General features: G+C 42.1%; 1 protein-coding gene across 1 annotated transcript in view; it reads right to left on the reverse strand.

Annotated features, from left to right (window-relative positions):
- Positions 1 to 17,641: 17,641 nt before the first annotated feature.
- Positions 17,642 to 21,986, reverse strand: part of TFRC (transferrin receptor) — a 28,093-nt gene continuing 23,748 nt past the window's right edge. Inside the window, exons 18-19 of the mRNA XM_090278117.1 lie at positions 21,246 to 21,386; positions 17,642 to 20,662 (exon numbers count right to left, since the gene is read on the reverse strand). Coding sequence (XP_090134243.1) covers positions 20,420 to 20,662; positions 21,246 to 21,386 — 384 coding nt within the window. The 3' untranslated portion in view covers positions 17,642 to 20,419. The remainder of the gene's footprint in view (positions 20,663 to 21,245; positions 21,387 to 21,986) is intronic.

Here is a 21,986-nt window from a genome sequence, read left to right on the forward strand (position 1 = left end):
ACTTTAAAAGAGAAATTAACTGTTTAAACAAAAATAATACAAACGTAGTACGGTGCTTACAACATGTACAATTTTTGACAATAATAGCACAAAGGGATGAGAGAAATAAAAATATACTATTTGTATTTTAAGGCTCTTATACTAATATCACTTGGAGGCAGACTTTGATAATGTAAAGATATATATCATACCCTGTAGACATTAAAAAAAGGAAAACTATCCTCATAAACAGATGCAAAAATTCTTAACAGACTTCTGGTCAAGATGGAGGTGTAGGTAGACACGCTTTGTCTCCTCACACAACCACAAAAAGAATTACAACTAAATCTCAAAACAAATTACTACACCCAGAACTGTCAGAAAATCAAACTGTATGGAAGTCCAACAAACAAGGATTTAAAGAAGCCACATTCATCAAGACAGGTAGGAGGGGCAGATGAGCAGAGAGGCAAGAAGCCGCAGTGTGGTGCAGAGAGGCAGCAGCAGAATGGGCACAGGCAATTCCACATTCACGTGTGGTGGATAAAAATAGGGAGGAAACCCCTGGCTGGTGCAGCTCAGTGGATTGAGTGCTGACCAGTAAACTGAAATGTTGCTAGTCCGATTCCCAGTCAGGGTACATGCCTTGGTTGGGGGCCAGGTTCCCCAGTTGGGGGCATGTGAGAGGCAACCAACTGATGTGATACATCGATGTTTCCTTCTCTTTTTCCTTTTTTCTCTCTAAAAATAAATAAAATCTTTTTAAAAAAGAATAGGGAAAGATACATTGGGAGTGAGCAATCCCAGCCACAGGCCAGCGATCCCAGTCACAGGCCAGACCACACAGCTCAGGGTTCCAGTGCCAGGAAGATAAATCCCTATAACCTCCAGCTCTAAAAACTAGTGGGAGTTGGGGCAGCAGAAAAAACTTCCAGGTTTTCAGGAAACTCCTCTTAAAGGGCCCACATGGTGTTAGAGCATATGCAAATCACCCAATCTGGGATTCAGAGCCAGGCAACAGCTGGAAGGGGAGCCAGTAGCATATGGGGAGTGAGTGAAGTGACTGGAAAGGAGGCAAGTGATGAGAAAACCTCCAGAAGCCAGGAAGCAATACTGTCCCCTCTCTGAGCCCTCACTCCACACAGAGCCACAAAGCAGTGAAGCGGGTTGCCTCACCCTGGCAATTACCTAAGGCTTCACCTAATGCACAGAAACAAACACAGGGAGGCTGCCAAATTGAGGGGACAAGGAAATATGGCCCAAATTAAAGAACAGAACAAAAGCCCAGAAAAACAACCAAATGAAATAGATATAGCCAACCTATCAGATGCAGAGTTCAAAACATGGCTGACAACAATGCTCAAAGAACTCATTGAACATGGCAACAACATAAAGGAAGAAATGAAGGTTACACTAAATGAAATGAAGAAAAAATCTACAGGGAACCAACAGTGAAGGGAAGGAACTTGGGATTCAAATCAATGATTAGGAACATAAGGAAGAAATAAACATTCAACCAGAACAGAAAGAAAAAACAAGAATTTAAAAAAAAAAACAAGGGTAGTGTAAGAAGTCTCTGCGACATCTTCATACGTGCCAATATCCAAATAATAAGGATGCCAGAAGGAAAAGAGGAAGAGCAAGAAATTGAAAACTTAGTTGAAAATATAATGAAGGAACACTTCCCTAATTTGGTGAAGAAAACAGACATACGAGTCCAGGAAGCACAGAGTCCCAAACAAGCTAGTTCCAAAGAGGACCACACCAAGACACATCATAATTAAAATGCCAAAGGTTAAAGATAAAGAGACAATCTTAAAAGCAGCAAAATAAAAGAAGAGTTACCTACAAAGGAGTTCCCATAAGACTATCAGCGGATTCCTCAAAAGAAACTTTACAGGCAAGAAGGGACTGGCAATAAGTATTCAATGTGATGAAAAGCAAGGACCCAAAACCAAGATTACTCTATCCAGCAAAGCTATCATTTAGAATAGAAGGGCAGATAAAGTGTTCCCAGACAAGGTAAAGCTAAAGGAATTCATCATCACCAAGCCACTATTACATGAAAGGGGACTTATCTAAGAAAGAGAAGATCAAAACTATGAACATTAAAAAGGCAACAAATTCACAACTATCAACAACTGATTCTTAAAAAAATTAAAAAATAAAAAATAAAAACTAGGCAAACAACCAGAAGAGGAGCAGAATCATAGAAATGAAGATCATTTGGAGGGTTACCAGCTGGGAGAGGGAACGGGGGAAATGATACAGGAATTAAGAAGCATAATTGGTAGGTACAAAACTGATAGGAGGATGTTAAGTATACAATAGGAAATGAAGAAGCCAAAGAACTTATACGCATAACCCATGGACATGAACTAAGAGGAGGAAGGGGTGGACTGGGCAGACGGGGGCATAAGAGGAAAAATGGGACAATCCTAATAGCATAATCAATAAAATACACTTTTAAAAAAGTATTAATCTATTAAACATTTTAAAAATTTTAACTAAATCTTCAGCAAATAGAATTCAACTATATAAAGTTAATACATCACGTCCAAGTGGAATTTGTTTCAGGAATGTGAGATTGCCTTAACATTTAAAAATCCATCAATGTAATTCCACACATCAAAAAACTAAAATATAAAATTTTATCATTTTGATAAACAGAAACCAACATCCATTCCTATTAAAATTCTCAGTAGGAATAGAAGAGAGCTTCCTCACCTAATCAAGCTCACATATGAAAAAAATGACAGCTGACATCATGCATAACAGTTAAAGATTGAATGCTTCCCCCTGAAAGTCAGAAACAAGGAATCTAATGTTCTATTCAGCATTATACCACATATAGCCAGTTCAATCAGGCAAGGAAAAGAAATAACAGGCATAAAGATTAGAAAGAAAGAAATAAAACTATCTTTATTAGCAGATGACATGACAATCTATGTATAAAATTCAATGGAAGCTACAAAACAACTATGAGAATAAGTCAGTTTAGCAAGGTGGCAGAATTCAATGTCAATATACAAGGAGGAAACAAAAAAACCCTCCGAATTTATTTATAAAAAATTGTATATTTATTCTTACATGCTTAAACTTCAGCCACCCTCAAAGTACTCTCCATTTGATGCAATACTTTTTTCCATGGCTCAAAACAGTTTCTGAACTCATCTTTTTTTTTTTTTTTTTTTTTAAATAAACGATGCAAACTGTGACCTCAGGAGGCTCCTATACTCACTGGACTCCTTCTCCCACATCTACTGCTGCTATTGCTGCTTCTTTTTTTTAGGTTATTTATTTATTTATTTATTTATTTTTAGAGGGAGTTGAAAGGGAAGGAGAAAGAGAGGGAGAGAAACATCAATGTGTGGTTGTCTCTCCCATGCCCCCAACTGGAGACCCAGCTGACAACCCAGGCATGTGCCCTAACTAGGAATCAAACCAGCGACCCTTTGGTTCGCAGGCCGGCACTCAGTCCACTGAGCCACACCAGCCAGGGCTTGAACTAATAAATTTTGATGCCTCTTAGTGCTTCTGCAAGTTTTTTGTTTCACCTCTTCCACATCGGCAAAACGTTTCCCTTTGAGGAATTTTTTTTTATCATGGGAACAAAGGAAAAGGTCACTTGGGGTGAGATCGGGTGAATAGGGATGGTGGGGCACGGGTCATGCCCTTTTTGGTAAAAAACTGCTGAACATTCAGCACAGTGTGGACAGGTGTGCTTGTAAATCACCCATCATGAAACGGACAAAGACCTTGAAAGTCTTAAAAAAAAATTCACTGAAGCCAAAAACGCAGCCTCTCACAACAAAGCCAGCTGGTACACTGATACAGATGGGCTCCTAGAACCCTCACCTGAGGGAGTAGCCTGTATTACAAGTGGCCCACCCTCCAGAAGATAATTCCATTTTGGGGGGAGCCACCTCCATAGAAAAATAAACTATATTTATATATACTAGCAACAAACAATTGGAAACTGAAATTTTAGAAAGTAACACCACCTTACAGCAGCATCATTGAAAACAGCCAAAAGATAAAAGCAACTGTCCATGAGCAAATCAACAAAATGTAGTATATCCTTACATTATTCAACCTTTAAAAAGAAGTAAATTCTGGCATATGCAACAACATGGATGAAGCTTAAGTATATCACAGTAAGTGAAAAAAGATGACAAAAGAATAAATAGTGTATGATTTTACATCTATGAGATATTTAGAGCAGTCAAATTCAGAGCCAGAAAGTAGATTGATGGCTGCCAGGAGCTGAGGTGGAGGGAGGAATGAAGAGTTACTGTTTAAAGAGGTACAGAGTTTCAGTTTTGCAAGATAAAAAAGTTCTAAAGATGGAGGGTAATAATTGTTGTACAATAATATAAATGTACCTCACAATACTGTATATTTCACCACAATTAAGATTAAAAAAATAAAAATATCTTTACAATAGCATAAAAAAATATGTTAATGCTTAAGGATATATCCGACAACAGATGTGAAAGATCTATATACTATAAACCCACTGGTGAAATTCTTAAAAATCTAAATAAATACAGAGATCTTTGTTGTTCATGGGTCAGAAGTTTCAATGCTACTGAGATGTCAATTCTCTCCTAACTGACCTATAGACTCAATGCAGTCCCAATCAAAATCTTAGCAGGGTTTTTTGTAGAAATTGATAAATTGATTCTCAAATGCATATGGAAATGCAAAGAACCTAGAATAACCAAAACAATTTTGAAAATGAAGAAAAATTCAAGATCTTACAATGATTTCAAGACTTACTATAAATCTACAGTGATCAAGATAATGGGATAATGACAGGAAAACAGATCAATGGAACAAAACAAAGTCCAGAATTAAATCTACATATATACAATTTATTTTTGACAAAAGTGCAAAGGCAATTCCATAGAGAGACAAGTCTTTTCAACAAATGGTACCCAAACAACTGGATCTCTACATAAAAAAACTGAACTGCAATTCGTACCTTGCACTCTATACAAGAATTAACCCCAAAAGGATGGGAGACCTAAATGTAAAACCTGTAACTATCAAACTTGTACAAGAAAACATAGGAGAAAACCACAGTGCTTTGGATTAGGCAAAGATTTCTTTGACATGACACTAAAAGCACAATGCATACACACACACACACACATATATATATGTGTGTGTGTGTGTGTGTATGAATGTTTCAAATTAGAGACCAATCACAACAAATGTTGACAAAGAGAAGTGGACAAACTAGAACTTTCATACACAGCTGGCAAGTATATAAAATGGTACAACCACTTTGGAAAACAGTATGGCAGTTTCTTAAAAGTTAAATGTACACCTACTATATGATCCAACCATTCCAGTCCTAAGGATTTATCCAAGAGAAATAAAAAGCATTTGTCCTACAAAGACTTCAACAAATGTTCGTAGTTTTATCGGTAATAACCCAAAACTGAAAACAACCAATCAAAAGGTGAATGAATAAACAGACTGTGATATATACACACAATGGAATATTACTCAGCAATAAAAAGGAACAAGCTGTTAATATTTGCAACATGGATAAATCTCAAAATAATTACAGTGAGTGAAAAAAAGCCCAGCAAAGAAAGCACATGCTGTACGGTTCCACTTACATAAAATTCTAGGTAGTGTGAACTAACATATAGTGACAGAAAGCAAACCAGGCTGTTACCTCGGGAAGGAGGGAAGGAGGAGTAAGATGGAGGGATTACAAAGGGGCCCAAAAATCTTTTGGGGGTTTGGGAATATGGATATGTTCATTATCTTGATTGTGGTGGTGGTTTCACAGGTAGACACATATATGAAAACATTAAATTATGTTTTAAATATGTTCCATTTACCTAATGCCATTATATCTCAAAAACTATTATTAAAAACAAACTAAAAGGCACTTCGTATTACAGAATAAAGCATAGGGCAGCGGGATAATGTGGGCTTAGAGGCCAGAGTAAAACATGTGGGAGCACTGGCTCTTCTTCCCCAACATCTGCCAGCCAGGGCTCCTGGGGAGGTAGGCACCAGAGTGGCAAAGGGTCTGAGCTCTCTGCACTCAGGACACTGCACAGACAAGGAGACTGAAGCCAAGAGATGTTTTCTCACCCCAGGAGGTTATACAGCTAGTTAGTACTCTAAACCTAGATTTGGCAAAATCTTTCTCCTCATCTTCATCAACCACACATTCAAACATGTTGCCTTGAAATAGGGTAAAGATCTATGCTTGTGCATACGTGTTTAGAACAGACCATTTTTTCTGCATTGAAGCCAGAGAGAAGGAACCAGTCTGGCCATCCCAGAAGAGCTAGGCACAGTGGACACAGCATGTGAACTTCACGTGCATGAGTGTTTCAGGTGGCGGTGAGACAGGCAGGCAGGGGATGAAGCTGACCGACGGGTCTGGGTTTGACTGATGGGCAAGCTAACAGGCTCCTCCAGCACAGCCCCAGCAGCTGTCTGCTTAGGGAGCCACCACCACTCCCCATCCCAACAACCTCTGCCCTGCCTGCTTCAGACAAGGGTCTAGGAGCCATGTGACACAGAGCCATGCCTTGGGCTGGGGCAGAGATAAGTCCCAGTTAAGGTCCTGAGGCAGGCAACAATTCTGCACACCTTCCCCCAGCCCCCAAGGACTAGAGAAGCAAAATGCAGACAGTACCAGATAAGAAGTGAGCAGCCCGAGGAGGATGAGGACCATAAGCTGGCCAACTAAGCCACTCTGTCCCAGGAATAAGTAGGTCTGGCACCCAGGCCATGAAGGAGTCAACAGGAAGCCAATCTAGCCCCCACCCCTGCATACCGCACCTCTAGGCTGGCCTAGGAGCTGGCTCCAGCTGCTACAGACCCACGCAGCCACTGCTGCCCATCTGTCCACCTCCACAGGGTGGGGCTGAGGTCTGGGCCACAAAGGATGCCCAGAGTCCAACGGTGTCCTCTCCCACCCCCTTCAGACTAGGGTCCTGAGAGCCTGAACAGAGACAGGAAGCCCAACCAGTCACTCTCTCCCCTTCTGCCCACTATTCATCCTTGGCTCTAGGCCCTCAATATTAATCAGTTGTGGCCAGAAGGTGTGGTGGGAGCAGGTCGGGCTCCTGCCGGAGTCACTGGCTGCCACACTCACGCCTCAGCTCACAGGGGCAATGGCGCTGCAAGGTAAGGTTCTGTTAGCACAACGGTGCCCCCTTCCCATTCTGGAACGTGTTGTAACGACTTGAGGCAACAACCTATGCTGATTGCACCATCCCAGCTATGGCATGGAGGCACCCCAATCTCCACAGGTAGAGAGGGATGACTACCTCCTCCGCAGCCCCAGCCTGGGGCTACCCCTCTCCTCCTGCGCAGGCCTGGCAGCCACCCAGTCTCACCTCCAGTCTAGACTCTTAAGGAAATGCCCCATCACTCTAGTTGGCATATGCAGTACTGGGGGGAAGTGGGGAGGAGTCCTGCCTCGCAGTTGAAAACTGCACTGCTTCCTCCCTCGCCAGGCTGAAACACAAGGGAGGGAACAGGGCAGTCTGGAGCAGCCTCACCTCAGATAACTGCACCCCCTCTGCTTCAAACACACCAGTTCCAGCTGAGAGCAGAAATGGCTTTCCTTACCTTCTGCTGTCTTTCTGCAGACAGTTTCGAGGATGTCCAGGCTGAGGTGGCAAAGGAGGATCCAGCAGGACACAGCCTACTCTCAGGCCGTGGCTTCCAATGCTCCCAGGTTCACAGCGATCTTCTGTTCTCCACTTCCCAAATCCCTACATCTTGCGCTCACTTCAGCCCTGGAGCGATCCCGGTGCTGAGCTGCCAGCCTGTGGGGTTACCACCTCCTGCGCCGCCGGCGCCTCCGGACCCTGTGCCCCTCAAGGGGCCTCTCTCCCTCCTGGGACCCCTTCCCGTCCAGGAAAGTTTCTTGGACGGCCCGGACCACCTGCCCCTCCTGCACCCCGGGCAGCCAATTTGCTTCCTGCACCCCCAGGCGCCCCTCCCCCTCAGGCCCCTGGGGCCCGACAGGCCGTGCCCTCCCCACCAGCTCCAGTCTCTCTCGGCGAGCCGGGGCCTCTCCTAGAACCACCGCCTCTCGTCTGAGGTGCCCGCAGCTCTCCCAGTACAGCCAGCCCTGCTCCCCGTAACTTTCGAGCCCCTTCCCGCGCTCCCAGGAGGGATCCTCGAATTCAGACTGCTGCAGCAGCCGGCGTGGGCTCCCTTCCCCCCGTTCCTGCACCCCGGCAAGGACCTCCCCACGCTCCTGCACTGCGGGGCTGCCTCCCCCCTTCTCCTGGTGCTGCTTGCGGCCCACCAACCCCTCCTCCTGCACCACAGGCCAGCTCCCCGAGCCAGTCCAAGGAGGCGGGCGCCTCCAGTCCACGCCGTCCGGCGTCCCCCACACTACCCCCAGGCTGGGCTCGTGGCCGCGGCCGCCCCGCTCCTGCACCCCGGGGCCCACCCCACCCTCCTCCTGTACTGCCGGACCCACGCCCCCCTGCTCCTCCACGCCGAGCTTCAGCCCGCGGAGCTGCTGCGGGCCCCAGCTGAGAACCCCGACCCGGTGCGGCTGCTGCTCAGACAGCGAAGGGCTCAGTCCGCCGCGCTCCTCCTCCGCGCACCACTGGGGGTCCCCCGCCCGCACTTCCCAGCGCACTCGCTTGCCCCCCAGAGGACGCGCGGTCCCGCCTCTCCAGATGGTGTTGCCCTCAGCGTTCGCTCACACCACCCCTAGCCCAGCTCCTACCGACCCGTCCTCCCGGGGAAGAGGCTGCTGGCTCACGTCCCTCCGACTCCCTGACCCACTCCACTTCCCCGGCACGGCTCCCCGCCCTCTCCTCCGCCGCCGCCGTCCGCCCAATGGGCGCCGCGCCCTACGCCAGCCCCCGCAGGTGCTGCGGCCCCACGCGCCGGCCCGCGAGCCAGGAGTGCCCGCCCTCCTGCCTGAGTTCCTGGAGCCCACCTGCGCCTGCGCTGCCGGAAGGGGGGCGGGAAGGCGGAGCCCAGCCCGCCTTCTTAAAGGGCCAGGTGCCGCTTACTCCTCCCCCGTGCTCTATCTCTTTGGTTCTCCTAAATCATTTCATAGCAGTGTGTACAACAGCTGCAATTTCCCATGGAGTCACCGCTGCTGAGCAGGAGGTGAATGTACCCTACCTTGGCCAAGAGAGGGTCTAGGGTAGGCAGGACTCCTGACCCCACCTATGGGCATAGCCAGGCTAAGGTCTTCCCCGTTGTTGCCTGACCTCAGGGGAAAGTCAGGGGGAAGGAATCTGAGAGTTCTCTGCTCAGCTTCCCTCACACTACCTCAGTAATGACAGTTACTAAGACTCTTGGAGCCTATGGGTAAGGCCCTGCACTTGGCGTTTATTCACATCCAACCTCCACCACAACCCAACGAGGTATACATTATCATGCCCATTTTACAGATGGCAGAACTGAGACTACATGGGGAAGTAACTTGCTCAGGGTTATTCAGCTGGTAGTAGTGACGCCAGGATTCAAATCCAGTTTTCTGACTCCAAAGTCTGCTCTGAACTACTAGGACACAACAAAGCAACACCAAACCCAGGAACCTCACTTTGGGAAGCATTAGTTCTAATTTTTAGGAGTAAACAGATGCAAACAACTGATTTGGAGCAAGCTCTCTGCAGGTAAATCAAGCTCCAAATCAAATAAGGGATCAAAGCACCTGCATCCTGGTCGGTCCTGCTAGAGGTGATTCATTAGAGGAGCCCAGCTTCCTGTTCTGCCACCTCTCCTCCAGTTACTCCCAAGAGCCAGATGCATGCCTCTTACATCCTTAATGTAGGCTTATCTTGAGCTTTAGGCTCACAGAAAAGAGGCCTCCTGCTTTGTTCCCCCATCCTGCCTAGTCTCGGTTCCTGGACTGTCCCCACCAACCACCACACTGAGCACTGGAGCTTTGCTGCGAGATGTCTCTGGGGCTGTATCCTTCTCTGCATTGTTGTGTGACTTCGGTACTAGCTCTCAGGGAGCTGACAGCATAAGGGAGGAAATGAGACAGTCTAGAAGCATAAGACTCAGAAGATTCAGGAGGTGGCTGTAGGAATAACTCCAACCCTCTACCATGCCTGTGCCAATCTCCTTCCAGGTTTGGAATTTAAGGAGAGCTGCCCACAGCAGCATGACTCTGCAGGGAGAAGGGCTTGTCAGATCTAGTTCTAAGTGGAGGCCTGTGATGGTGCCCTTAAGAATTTCCACCGTGAGATGGTTGCACAGGCAGGGAGTGCAACTTAGGGTGGTGACAGCAGCCTGACTCACACCTGAGGCAGGTGCTCAGCCAAGAATGGTGGATGCTGCCGAGTGCTTGGGCTGAAGGTACTTTTGTTCTGTTTTGTTTTCTAAAATAGAACCATGTTTTTGTACTACTGTTGCAACATATTAGTGGGAGGTGAACTGAATTTAGTGGGTTTTGACTGGCTTATTTTTTAATGAAAGAGGACAAAAGAATAGAAAATATCAAAATGTATTGTTTTGAACTTTTTATTGAAGTATAACATAGATCCGGAGACATGCAAAAAGCATGCAAATTTTACAAAGTAAATATACCCAGCACCCAAATAAAAAACCAGAACCAGCATCTGAAAGTACCACCCCATCCAGATTTTATTATGTCCTTTGTTGGGGAGGAACAAAGTTTCTTCTACCCCCAAGGTTCTTTTGGCTGCTCTAATAATCAAATAGAAATGAGACAGATTAGCAAGAGAAAATAACCAAATTTAATACACACATATGTATGGAAACCCTACATATGTGAGATTCAGAGATCCCACATGGAGGAGAAGCTCAGAGACAGAAAGGGAGATTGATATATAAGACATCCTGAGCCCTGGCTGGTCTGGCTTGATGGGTTGAGTGCTGGTCTGCGAACCAAAAGGTCATGCATTCGATTCCTAGTCAGGGGCCAGGTCCCTAGGTAGGAGCATGCGAGAGACAACCAATCGCTCTCCCTCTGATTCGCTCCCTTCTCCATTCTGTAAAAATAAATAAAATCTTAAAAAAAAAAAAAAAATAGACATCCTAAGCTAGGAATGAGGTAATGCACTTAGGAATGAGGTAATGCACTTAGTGGCTTCTAAGGGTCATTGCAGGATGACAAGAACAGACTGTTTAGTAAATAGAAGTTTGGTCTGCTGAAGTTTCTCTGAGGCTGAGGCTAAATAGCTCGAAATAATCTGCAAATAACTGAGGCACATCTTGGGGGTGGCCAGTTCTGAACCCCCACAGCCATATTAATGATTTTTAACTTTCTAAAAACTCTCCCTACCCCCACTACCCCCGAATCTAAACTCCACAAAGACAGGGGTTTTTGTCTGGGAACAAACAGACTGGCACAGGCACTAGAACAATGCCTAGCACGCAGTAGGTGCCAACATATCTACTGAATGAATGAGAGTGCATCGCAAGGAGTAAAGGTATTGTGACATTTGTTTCACTGTGCACTCTACGTCTTGATATGAAATCTATTTCTGTAGGTCACAGTCAAAAGTTTCTGAAAGCCGCTGCTCCAGCTTGAGAAACTTGTGAAGGCTGTGATTCAAGCCAGGGCCACTGGCATGGGTGAAGCAGAATGATATACTGAGATCCATGCTTCTCAAATGTCATTGTGCAACTGAATGACCCGGGGATCTTGTCAAAATGCAGATCTTGATTCAGCAAGTAGAGAAGGGGATGCTGAGATTTCTGCATTTCTATCTGCACTTGGAGTAGCAAGGCCTTGGACCCAAAGAGTCTCAATAGTGCTGCACATAAAAATCATATAGGAAGCTTTTAAAATCACTGATGCCCTGTGTCCCACCCCAGAACAATTAAATTGGAATCTTGGGTGGGGTTTAGTATCCGTAGTTTTTAAAAGCTTCCCAGGTGATTCCAACGTGCAATCAGAGTGCCAGGTACTTGGTTCTCTCATGTCCCCCAATGCCTAGAAAATGCCCAAGTTGAGGCCAGAGAAAAGTAAGGTGTGTAGCAGGACTGGTATACGAGCAGACAATCTGATTTGACCAAGGGCAGAAGATTTCTTAGGAAGGGACTGTTTGCCTCTTAGTGGAAGTGAAGGGAGGGATATCTGAAGGAATTCTTAGGCTTGCGGGTATTTGCTAACCCAGGCCATGTCCTCCCAGGACCAAAAACAGACTGTGCCTTCACCCTGTCCAGCAAGTCATAACTCCCCCGAGCTGCTTAGGGAAACCAGGCTCACATGCCCCCAAGCAATTCAGTTTCAAAACCTTACTAGGGTATTGGGAGGAGCGCTGCCAACTGCTCCCACATGTCTGACCCCTCTGCCCAGCTAGAGAAAGGGCCAACTGAGCCAAGAGATTACAAACGCTGGATCAGCATGGGCTATTTCGAAAGGAGCGCTGTAGTCCTGGGTTCTGACGCCCCCTGATGGACACCTAGAATTGAAGCTGGTGACCAATAAACGAACCAGGGATTGAGTCCAGAGTCAGGTACAATCATATACGACATGGACCAGTATGCATAATCAAGAAACTGTAGTGGGAAAGACAAGACTAAACATATGAAGGACTGGTTCCTTTTATTCACCTATTCCTTTATGTCCACGATATTGGGCTTTCCCTGGAGCTCCCTGTAGTAAATTTAGAAATGAGAAGCAGTCAGGGCTCACCATTAAACAGTGAGGTATTTTTTTTCACTTTTGTATGTCCCTCCTATTCTTTTTTTGTTTGTTTGTTTAAACCTTCCTGTCCGTTTTTGTTGTTCTTAATCCTCACTTGAAGATATGTTTTTACCGACTTGAGAGAAGCTAAGAGAAAGAGAAACATCGATTGGTTGCCTCCATACACACCCTGACTAAGGATTGAACAGAAACCTAGGTATGTGCCCTGACCAGGGATCAAACTGGCAACCTTGCTTTGGTGCACAGGACGAAGTCCAAACAACTGAGCCACGCTACCAGGCCCCTTTATTATCCTTTAATGTCTGTAGGATCTGTGGTGATAACCTTTTTCATACCTAATATTGGTGACTGTTTTGTCTTTTTTTTTCTTTCTATTTTTCATCCCAAAGAATCAGATGTCAGTTTTGTTAATTTTATTTGATGTCTGACTTCCATTTTATTGATTTTTGCTCTTTATTTCATTTCTATTTCATTTGGGCTTACTTTGCTTTTCTCTAACTTAAGGTGGAAACATAGGTCACTGATTTTAGATGTTTCTTCTTTTCTAATATAAATATTTAAAACTATAAGTCCCTCTAAGCTATGTCCAACAGAACTTTGCAGTGATGGAAATATTCTATTTTTTGCTGTCCAATACAGTAATTACTAACCACATGGCTACTAAGCACTTTGTGGCTTCTATGTCTAAGAAATTGAGCCTTTTATTTTAAATTTAGCCATGTGGCTAATGGCTACTGTGTTGAGCAGTGCATTAAAATACTTTCTAATTTACCTTATGATTTCATTTTTGACCCATAAATTATTTACAAACGTGTTTTAATTTGATATTCTGGGGTTGCCTGGATATCTTGTTAGTGACTTCTAATTTAATTCCACTGTGGTCAGAGAATACACTGTGTATAATCTCAATACTTTTAAACTTATTGAGACTTATTTCACAGCCCAACATATGGTCTGTCTTGATGAATACACATACCATGCCTACCTGAAAAAAGCTTATATTCAATACAAACTCTTCTGCATGTGAATATTTGTTAAAAGGCATTAACAACTAGCCAAAGCAGTCCATTTGGGATGGATTAAATATTAGACAATTAAAAGGATGTAGCAAACTGCAAGGTTTTAACTTAGTCACCTAAGAAGGCTAACCCATTGATAGCCACAGTAAGAAATAAATATTAGTATCTGATGTGTTAAATTCCAAGTGAAGGTGTATTTTGCAGATAACCAGACGTCCTCAAATATTTGTTTAGAGCTGTCTCCTGGCCCATTGCCTTTCACAGATATACTTCCTCTTGTACAAACAGCAGGTTTAATTATTGTCCTGTTTCTCCTCAATGGTGTGCATGTGGCTACTAATTCTGACACAGTAAAGCTTAGACATAGGTGAGGCAATTAAAAGGATTCCCAATACTAGTTGCTGCAACTCCTGCAATCATACTGAAGAATACTGGCTGGCACTTGTACTGATGAGATTAAATTGTGTAATGGCTTTTTGGCAGTTGAATAGTAGAAAGTCTGTAAAAGAACATCCATTATGCCTTTTGCTATTAGAGCGGCAGTGACCATTAACCATAAGTAGCTATTGAGTACGTGAAAAGTGGGTAGTCCAAATTGATGTGTGCTATAAGTGTGATAGATTTTGAAAACTTAGTATTAAAAAAGAAATATAAAACATCTCAGCAATAATCTGTAATGCATACATGTTGAAATGATAGGGTTTTTGATATACTGAATTATTATATTAAAATTTCACCTGTTTGTTTTTAGTGTCAGTGTGGCTACAAGAACATTTAAAATTACGTAGGTAGCTCATGTATTTTTGGTGGAACAGCCCTGCTGTGTTTTTTTTTTTTTTTTTTTTACATGCTTAAAAAAAATTATTTGTTTGTTTATTTTTAGAGAGGGGAAAGGAGAAAGAGAGGGAGAGAAACATCACTGTGTGGTTGCCTCTCACTTGTGCCCCCAACTGGGGACCTGACGTGCAACCTAGTCATGTGCCCTGACTGAGCCCTGCTGTTTTTAACACAAAAACTAATGACCAATTGGATACCCACATGCAAAAAAGAAACCTATACACAGACCATATACTATTCAAAAAAATTAACTCAAAATGGTTCATAGACCTATAACTGTAAAATGCATACCAATGAAACTCCTACAAGATAACTTAGGAGAAAAGCTAGGTCATGTTGAGTCTGGCAATGACTTTTTAAGATACAACACCAAAGGCACAATCCATGGAAGAAATAACCCACTTTAAAAGGGGGCAAAAGGAAACCCAAGATCATGGAGGAGGCAGAAGCCTATGACCTCATTACCTGAGTGATTGTACGTATAGGCCTCACTTAATCCTGTCTGCATCGCTGTCTCCTGAGACTCAACAGTTTGGCTGAACTAAGCAGTTGGATTGGTGAAGTATGGCGTGGTCTGTGGGCTTCTCTTTAAAACTGGTTTCTCTCTTCTATCCTAATGGCTTGGACAGAAAGGGCCCAGAGGACTGAGAGGGGGGGGAAACCTAAAATATTCCCCTCAGCCCAAACTAAGTATAGTGGGCAAAAGGGCTTTGGACAGGTGTGATGTGCCTTGCACACCTTCCTCCAAAGCCTTTTATTCCCTAATGTGGGACATTGAAAAATTAATCCCTCCCTTTTGTCATCTAGTGGTTATGGACTGAATGATGCCTTTTAACCCTGTTGCCAAATCTGTTGCCCCCAGAGTACAACAAGGAATCCAGCTTGTTAAACCAAGCATGCTGTTGCCCAGGGACAGCCAACTGACCTGGAGTCTGCAAGATCCTTCCCCGCGTGGGAAGACCACGCTCCCCTCCACACCCCCACTCTTATTAGGGATTTCTGGACCCAGGGGTAGGTAGGACAACAACCATGTCCAGCTTGAAGCAGCTAGAGGAGCATGAGACCCTCACCCATTGTCCTTTATAAGATTATAAAGGGTCTTAAGTCTGAGAGGGGAGAATTGTTACAGAGCGGGGGTCCCCCCCCCAAAATAAATAAATTTTAAAAAAGGGGGCAAGAGATCTGGACACCTCACCTAAGATATATGCATATACTTAGTAAACAAGGATATGAAATGATGCTCAACATTATATTAGGGAAATGTAAATTAAAACAAGATACTACTATGGCCAAAATCCCAAACACTGACACCACCAAGTGCTGGTGAGGACATGGGGCAAAAGGAACTTTCATTGCTGGTGGGAATGCAAAATGGCACAACCACATTGGAAGAGCTGGGCAGTTTCTTACAAAACTAAGCATACTGTTAAGCATATGAGAGAGAACCCAAAAGAAAAAACAATTTATTTATAAAAAATTGTGTAGTTATTCTACATGTTTAAACTTTAGTCACCTTCAAAGAACTCTCCATTTGATGCAATACACCTATCAAGAATTTTTTCCCACTGCTCAGAAGTTCTTCAACTTTTTGATTTTGATGCCTTTTAGTGCTTCTGCCATTTCTTGTTTCACCTCTTCCACATCAGCAAAACATTTCCCTTTGAGGGCATTTTTCATGGGGGAAACAAAAAAGTAGGTCACTTGGGGCAAGATTGGGTAAGTAGGGAGGGTGGGGCACAGGGATCATGCCATTTTGGGTCAAAAACTGCTGAACACTCAATGCCATTTTGGCAGGTGCACTCATAACTCACCCATCATGAAATGGGCAAAGGCGCCGTGGCTGGTGTGGCTCAGTGGGTTGAGTGCTGGCCTGCAAACAAAACGATCACCAGTTCGATTCCCAGTCAGGGCACATGCCTGGGTTGTGGGCCAGGTCCCAGTTGCGGTGTGTGAGAGGCAACCACAATGATGTTTTGCTCCCTTTCTCCCTCCCTTCCCCTCTCTCTAAAAATAAATTAAAAAATATTTATTTTAAAAAATGGGCAAAGGCTTTGAAAGAATCTTTAAAAAAATTTCACTGAAGCCAAATGCAGCTTCTCACAACAATGCCAGCGGATACAGATACAGATGGGTTCCTAGAACACTTACCTAGTGGGAGAAGCCTGTACTACTAGGGACCCACCCTCCAGAAGATAATTCTGGTTTTTTTTTTGGGTCCCCCCTTGTTACCCAGCCTTCCTTGGTATTTACTCCCATGAACTGAAAATTTATGCCTACATAGACACCTGTACGATATTTAAAAAATAAAAAAACCTGTACAGGTTTTTTTATATCATTTTATTCATAATTGCCAAAATTTGTAAGAAAATATGTCCTTCAATAGGTGGATGGATAAGTAAACTGTTACATCCAGACAATGGAGTATTATACAACACTGAAAAGATGAGCTAGCAAACCATAAAAAGACATGGAGGAACCTTGAATACTCATACGTATTACTCTGAAAAGCCTACATACTGTATAATTCCAACTACACGACATTCTGGAAAAAGTAAAAACTATGGAGACAGTGAAAAGATCAGTGTTGCCCTGGCTGGTGTGGCTCAGTAGATTGAGTGCCGACCTGTGAACTGAAAGGTCACCAGTTCAACTCCCAGTCAGGTGCAGGCCAGGTCCCCCGTTAGGGGCATGCAAGAGGCAAATGATGGATGTCTCTCTCCCTCCCTTCCCCTTTCTCTAAGAATAAATAAATAAAATCTTAAAAGAAGAAAAAAAAAAAAGTTCAGTGTCTAGTCAGGAGTTAAGAGGGAGGGAAGATGAAGAGGCAGAGCACAGAGGATTTTCAGGACAGTAAAACTATTCTGTAATGCACTATAATGGTGGATGCATGTCATTATACATTTGTCCAAACCCACTGAATGTACAATACCAAGAGTGAATTTAATGTAAACTATGTTTTTTGGGAGATAAGGATGTGTCATTGTAGGTTCACCGATTGTAACAAGTGTACTACTCTGGTGGGAGATGTTGAAATTGGGGGAAGCTGAGGGGAGGGATGCGCAGTCAGGGAGCATTTGGGAATTCTCTATACTTTTTGCTCCATTTTGCTATAAACCTAAAACTACTCTAAAAAATAAAATCTACTTTAAGAAATAATAGCTCAGTGTTCAAGCATTTTATTAAATCAGATAACAATCTCCACATTGTTGCATATACCAGCTTGTATACAATTATAAAGGCATATCATTTGTTCACAAAGATATAGCTGAGCAGTAGGTTGAGAAGTTTAATAAGCCATCTTTAGCTAAGTAAAATTTCAAGAACATTCAAAGAGGAAACACACTAACAGTCATGCAAGTTCTAGAATAGGGAATCATGACAGACCTCGCTCATTTTATTCTTTACCTTCAAAACGCACATGATATCTATAACCAGAAAAAAATATGAAAACCAACAAGATATACATAGTCAGAAATACATTTCATTCAAGAATATTAATCCTCTTACTACTTACTAGCTTGTTTGATTGGAAATAACTCAACCTTAACCACAGAAGAGAGTTTTCTGAAGAGATTTACTGCTGTAAAATGTATGCCCATTATTCATATAATGCCTTGAAGTCACTGAGCTTTTATTAAAGTATGATAAAGCATGATATTCAAACGAGGAATCCCAGCTGACCTTTTTATTTAGTTACACTAAATATCATTCAAGATAAAACACTGTGAAGACTAAATAGACTGAGTAGTGAAACAATTCAGTGAGGCTGTAATAATCTAGATCTATTTTAACTTAGGTAAAGTGACACTATAAAGAACCTTAAGAGACCCTATGGACTTTTTCTTAGGTGACAGTATTGAACTGCCCTATAACAAACAGCTGATTATCAGGTTGAGTAGAAAGCAAAGTCTTTTCTCATGTAGCCTCAAATTTATTTGTTCACATCGCCATTTAACTTATGGTCACCATAAGTAGGTAGGTAGGTAGACCTGATCAAGGATCCTTTCGCAAGCTTCAGCTCCCCACACTGCTCACTCTCCCTCCCCTCAAACCTCCTATACTAGTTTCCCCTGCTTTACGCTAAAAGGTCAGTTCTAGATTCAAACTTGTATGAACTAAGGCTATAAGAGATAACATGCATATAGGGAATAAAGTTAAATTCACTTGTCAATAGCAAACATTATAAATGTATGCTACTATCCCACTAAATAGAAGACCCAGAGAAACCACAAATATAACAAAACACATTAGGTTTAAAAACAACCTTTGAATCAATAAAAAGAATCTTGAAGGAAGTAATTTTACTTTACTGTGTTTGAATCTACCCATCAAATGTTTAATGACCACAAAATGTTTCTGCAACTAAAAAGATAAAGAGAATTATAGGGAGCTAGAAATATATGTTAGATACTAACGATCTTCAAGCTTTGAAGATGTCATTGCATGAAGAAAATTATGGGAAACACTGTTCCCGATAATTATGTACACCCTTAGTGTAACATGGAGATCACTGTCTCCGATATAAACACTGTGGTAGGCAAAAACTACCTTGTTCTTTATACATTATGGAAGACACTGCTCCCGATAATGTCAGTTAGGTTTGTGACAAAGGTACTGGAAATTTTGCAAAATTAAAGTTACACCTTGGATAAACTGAACTGTAAAATTTTGCATATGGGTACTACCACAGCCTTTGAGTGATATTAATTCATAACTTGGTCAGAATTCACTGCATTTAGGAAAACTGCCATTTTTATCCACTTGGCTAAATAGAAGTCTAACTTGATTAGCAATCCCTAATTAAATTTAATTTTCTAATAGTTAGCTTTAAAATTTTTTATTTGAGGCTGTTTTCTAAAACCCTCAAGTATTGACCATTATAAATGCAAAACTTCCAGTATCTGTTGGGTTTTATTAGCAGATGCTGCTTTTATTTAAAAAAAAAAAAGACGACAGTATAACTGTCATAATTATGGAAGGCACTGCTTCCGATAATTATCTTCTATAAAAAAAACACCATTTATAGTGAACTTTGTCACTGATAAATAAACAATAAATATCTCAGAGCCAAAATGATAGAAAGCTTTTCCAAAAGATTAACACTTTGACCAAAATTTGGCAGTGAGTTCTTTAAAGACTGACAAACTGAGTTTGATATTGAACACCGAAAACTGGTTCTCTTTCAAAATATCTTGGGAAAAAAAACCCAAAAAACTAAACAAAGGTTTATGGGTGAGGGGACAGGGGAAAAGAAAATACACTATGTCTTTGGCTCCTGGTCTCCTTTTTTCATAAATGATCTTGAGGTTACATGTTAAGGCATTATTTCTGCGATCAACAGCTGAACTTTCTTTTTTCTAGCTAAAGGACCTCTATTTCAGACTTTATTGGCAAGAAAACAAGTCCCATCTCTTCTGAAAGTTTAACTGTTTCATTCAGGGACATGGAAACCAGCTAAATCCTTAGAGAAGGCATTTATCTCATTTGGAGGATAAGGTCTTACAAACTGGTATCTCCTATCTAGCATCAAATGAAGATGGAGGATCACACACTCAGCTACCACTTTTAACCTTCAGCAAATATCACCTTCTTCCTCCCACACAAATGATACCAGTTCATGTCATTAGGATTTATAGCAATAGTTCATGTAACTGGATCTGACTTTATATATATATATAACTGTAACAGGAAAGAAGCAGTTGCCATTACAAAGCACTTAAAATTCTAGAGAAAATGTTCTATCATGAACATTTTTAAATGGTTACTCACTTTAACTTGAAGTGCAGGTACCTACCCTGTATTAAAAGTTGCTGCCTAAAGACATCTAGTAGTACCAAGATAATTGGGTAGAATTTTAACAATATTAAGTTTTGTAGCCCTACTGAAATTTAGCACAACCAGTACAAGTCACAAGTACCGTAAGTTCTGGGTATCACATTTAAAACTCATTGTCAATGTCCCAAATGTCACCAGAGAGGGCATTTGCAGCTCCCTGAATTGTCCAAGTTGCTAAAGCCAACTGGTTTCTCAACAGTGTTTCATTAAAAGCACTGTTATTTTTTCGACGCAGCTTTAAGTGCTCTAATAAAGCCGACAGAGTGTGAGAGCCAGAGCCCCAGAAGATGTGTCGGAAAGGAGAATCTCTTGGAGAGACATAGGGTGAGAGGAAGTGATATTCCACCTATAAAACAAAACATACAAGACAGCTTACAGTGTTATGACTTTTGTTGTAAGGAAAAGACCTGATATAGTAAAACCACTGTCATTCTCCCACTGAAATGTTACAATTTCCCTGAATTTAAGAATGTTGAGAACCAGGCTACTAATCTTCTAATGTTAAAACTGCAAAGCCAAATGTCAATTCCTTAGTAAAAGTGAATTTTTTTTTTGGTTAGAGAATATATATGAAAGATTTACAACTTTTTGTTATAATAGAATCTTCTTCCTCCAAGCAGACTAGACTAAAAGAGGTTAAGGGCTGGATTAGACCAACAGAAATAGAGAAAATAACAGCTAAAAATTATTAATGATCAGGTCTTTAAAATATTTTTAAAGCCTAAAAAATTAATACTAGGTCAAACACCTCTTGTATTTCCAATTTTGATGTTGGTTTTAGATCTCTTAAGAAGAGTTAAAATCTGTGAATTCTAAAGCAACAAAGGATTCTAGGCTCCTGGAGTTATTACTGTACTTCTCAGAAATTTAAGATTTACAAACTAAAAATGAACATATTTTAGTTCCTCCTTTTTTAAGAGTTTACTTACTTTCATGATACGGTCATTGATTTCCCTCATAACAAATCTGTTTGCTCTCTCTGCATTCTTATAATCTGTTGTTAGTCTAGAAGTAGCACGAAAAAAGTCTCCACGAGCAGAATACAGCCACTGTAGATTCAGACCCATCTCCTGAAGCAAAAAAGACATTCCATTCACTATTAGATGTTGTATCTAAGGATGTTATTTTATATACCTTTCTAATTTAGGTGTAGCAGCTGAGACTCTGATAAAAGGGGTAACTCCCAGACAAGTGCAAGATCCAGAGAAAGCGAGACTAACACACCTGTACTGGAGGTTCCAAGCTCTATAACTATTAGCAATACACTCATTTAAGCCCAGCATATAGTACGACAATCACTCTTACTCTCATGAGAAAACTATCCTCATCAAAAAATGTAACATAATCACCCTGGCTGGCGTGGCACAATGGATCGAGCACGGGACTGTGAATAGGAAGGTTGTTGGTTTGGTTCCTGGTTGGAGTACATGCCTGGGTTGCAGGCCAGGTCACTAGAGGCAACCGACTGATATTTCTCTCCTCCTCTTTCTTCCTCCCTTCCCCTCTCTCCCCAAAAATAAATAAATAAAATCTTTAAAAAATTAATTAAAATTAAACATAATCTACTAGCCAAAGTATGTAATCCTCTGTAGTATATCATTTCCAATTTAATGTCCTCATGGAGAACACTTGAAGCATTTTGGTTCAACAAACTTCAGATCTATTTGCTT

Source organism: Furipterus horrens, unplaced genomic scaffold (genome assembly GCF_987537825.1).
Source record: "Furipterus horrens unplaced genomic scaffold, mFurHor1.1.pri manual_scaffold_1, whole genome shotgun sequence".
In the NCBI taxonomy this organism is placed as follows: Eukaryota; Metazoa; Chordata; class Mammalia; order Chiroptera; family Furipteridae; genus Furipterus; species Furipterus horrens.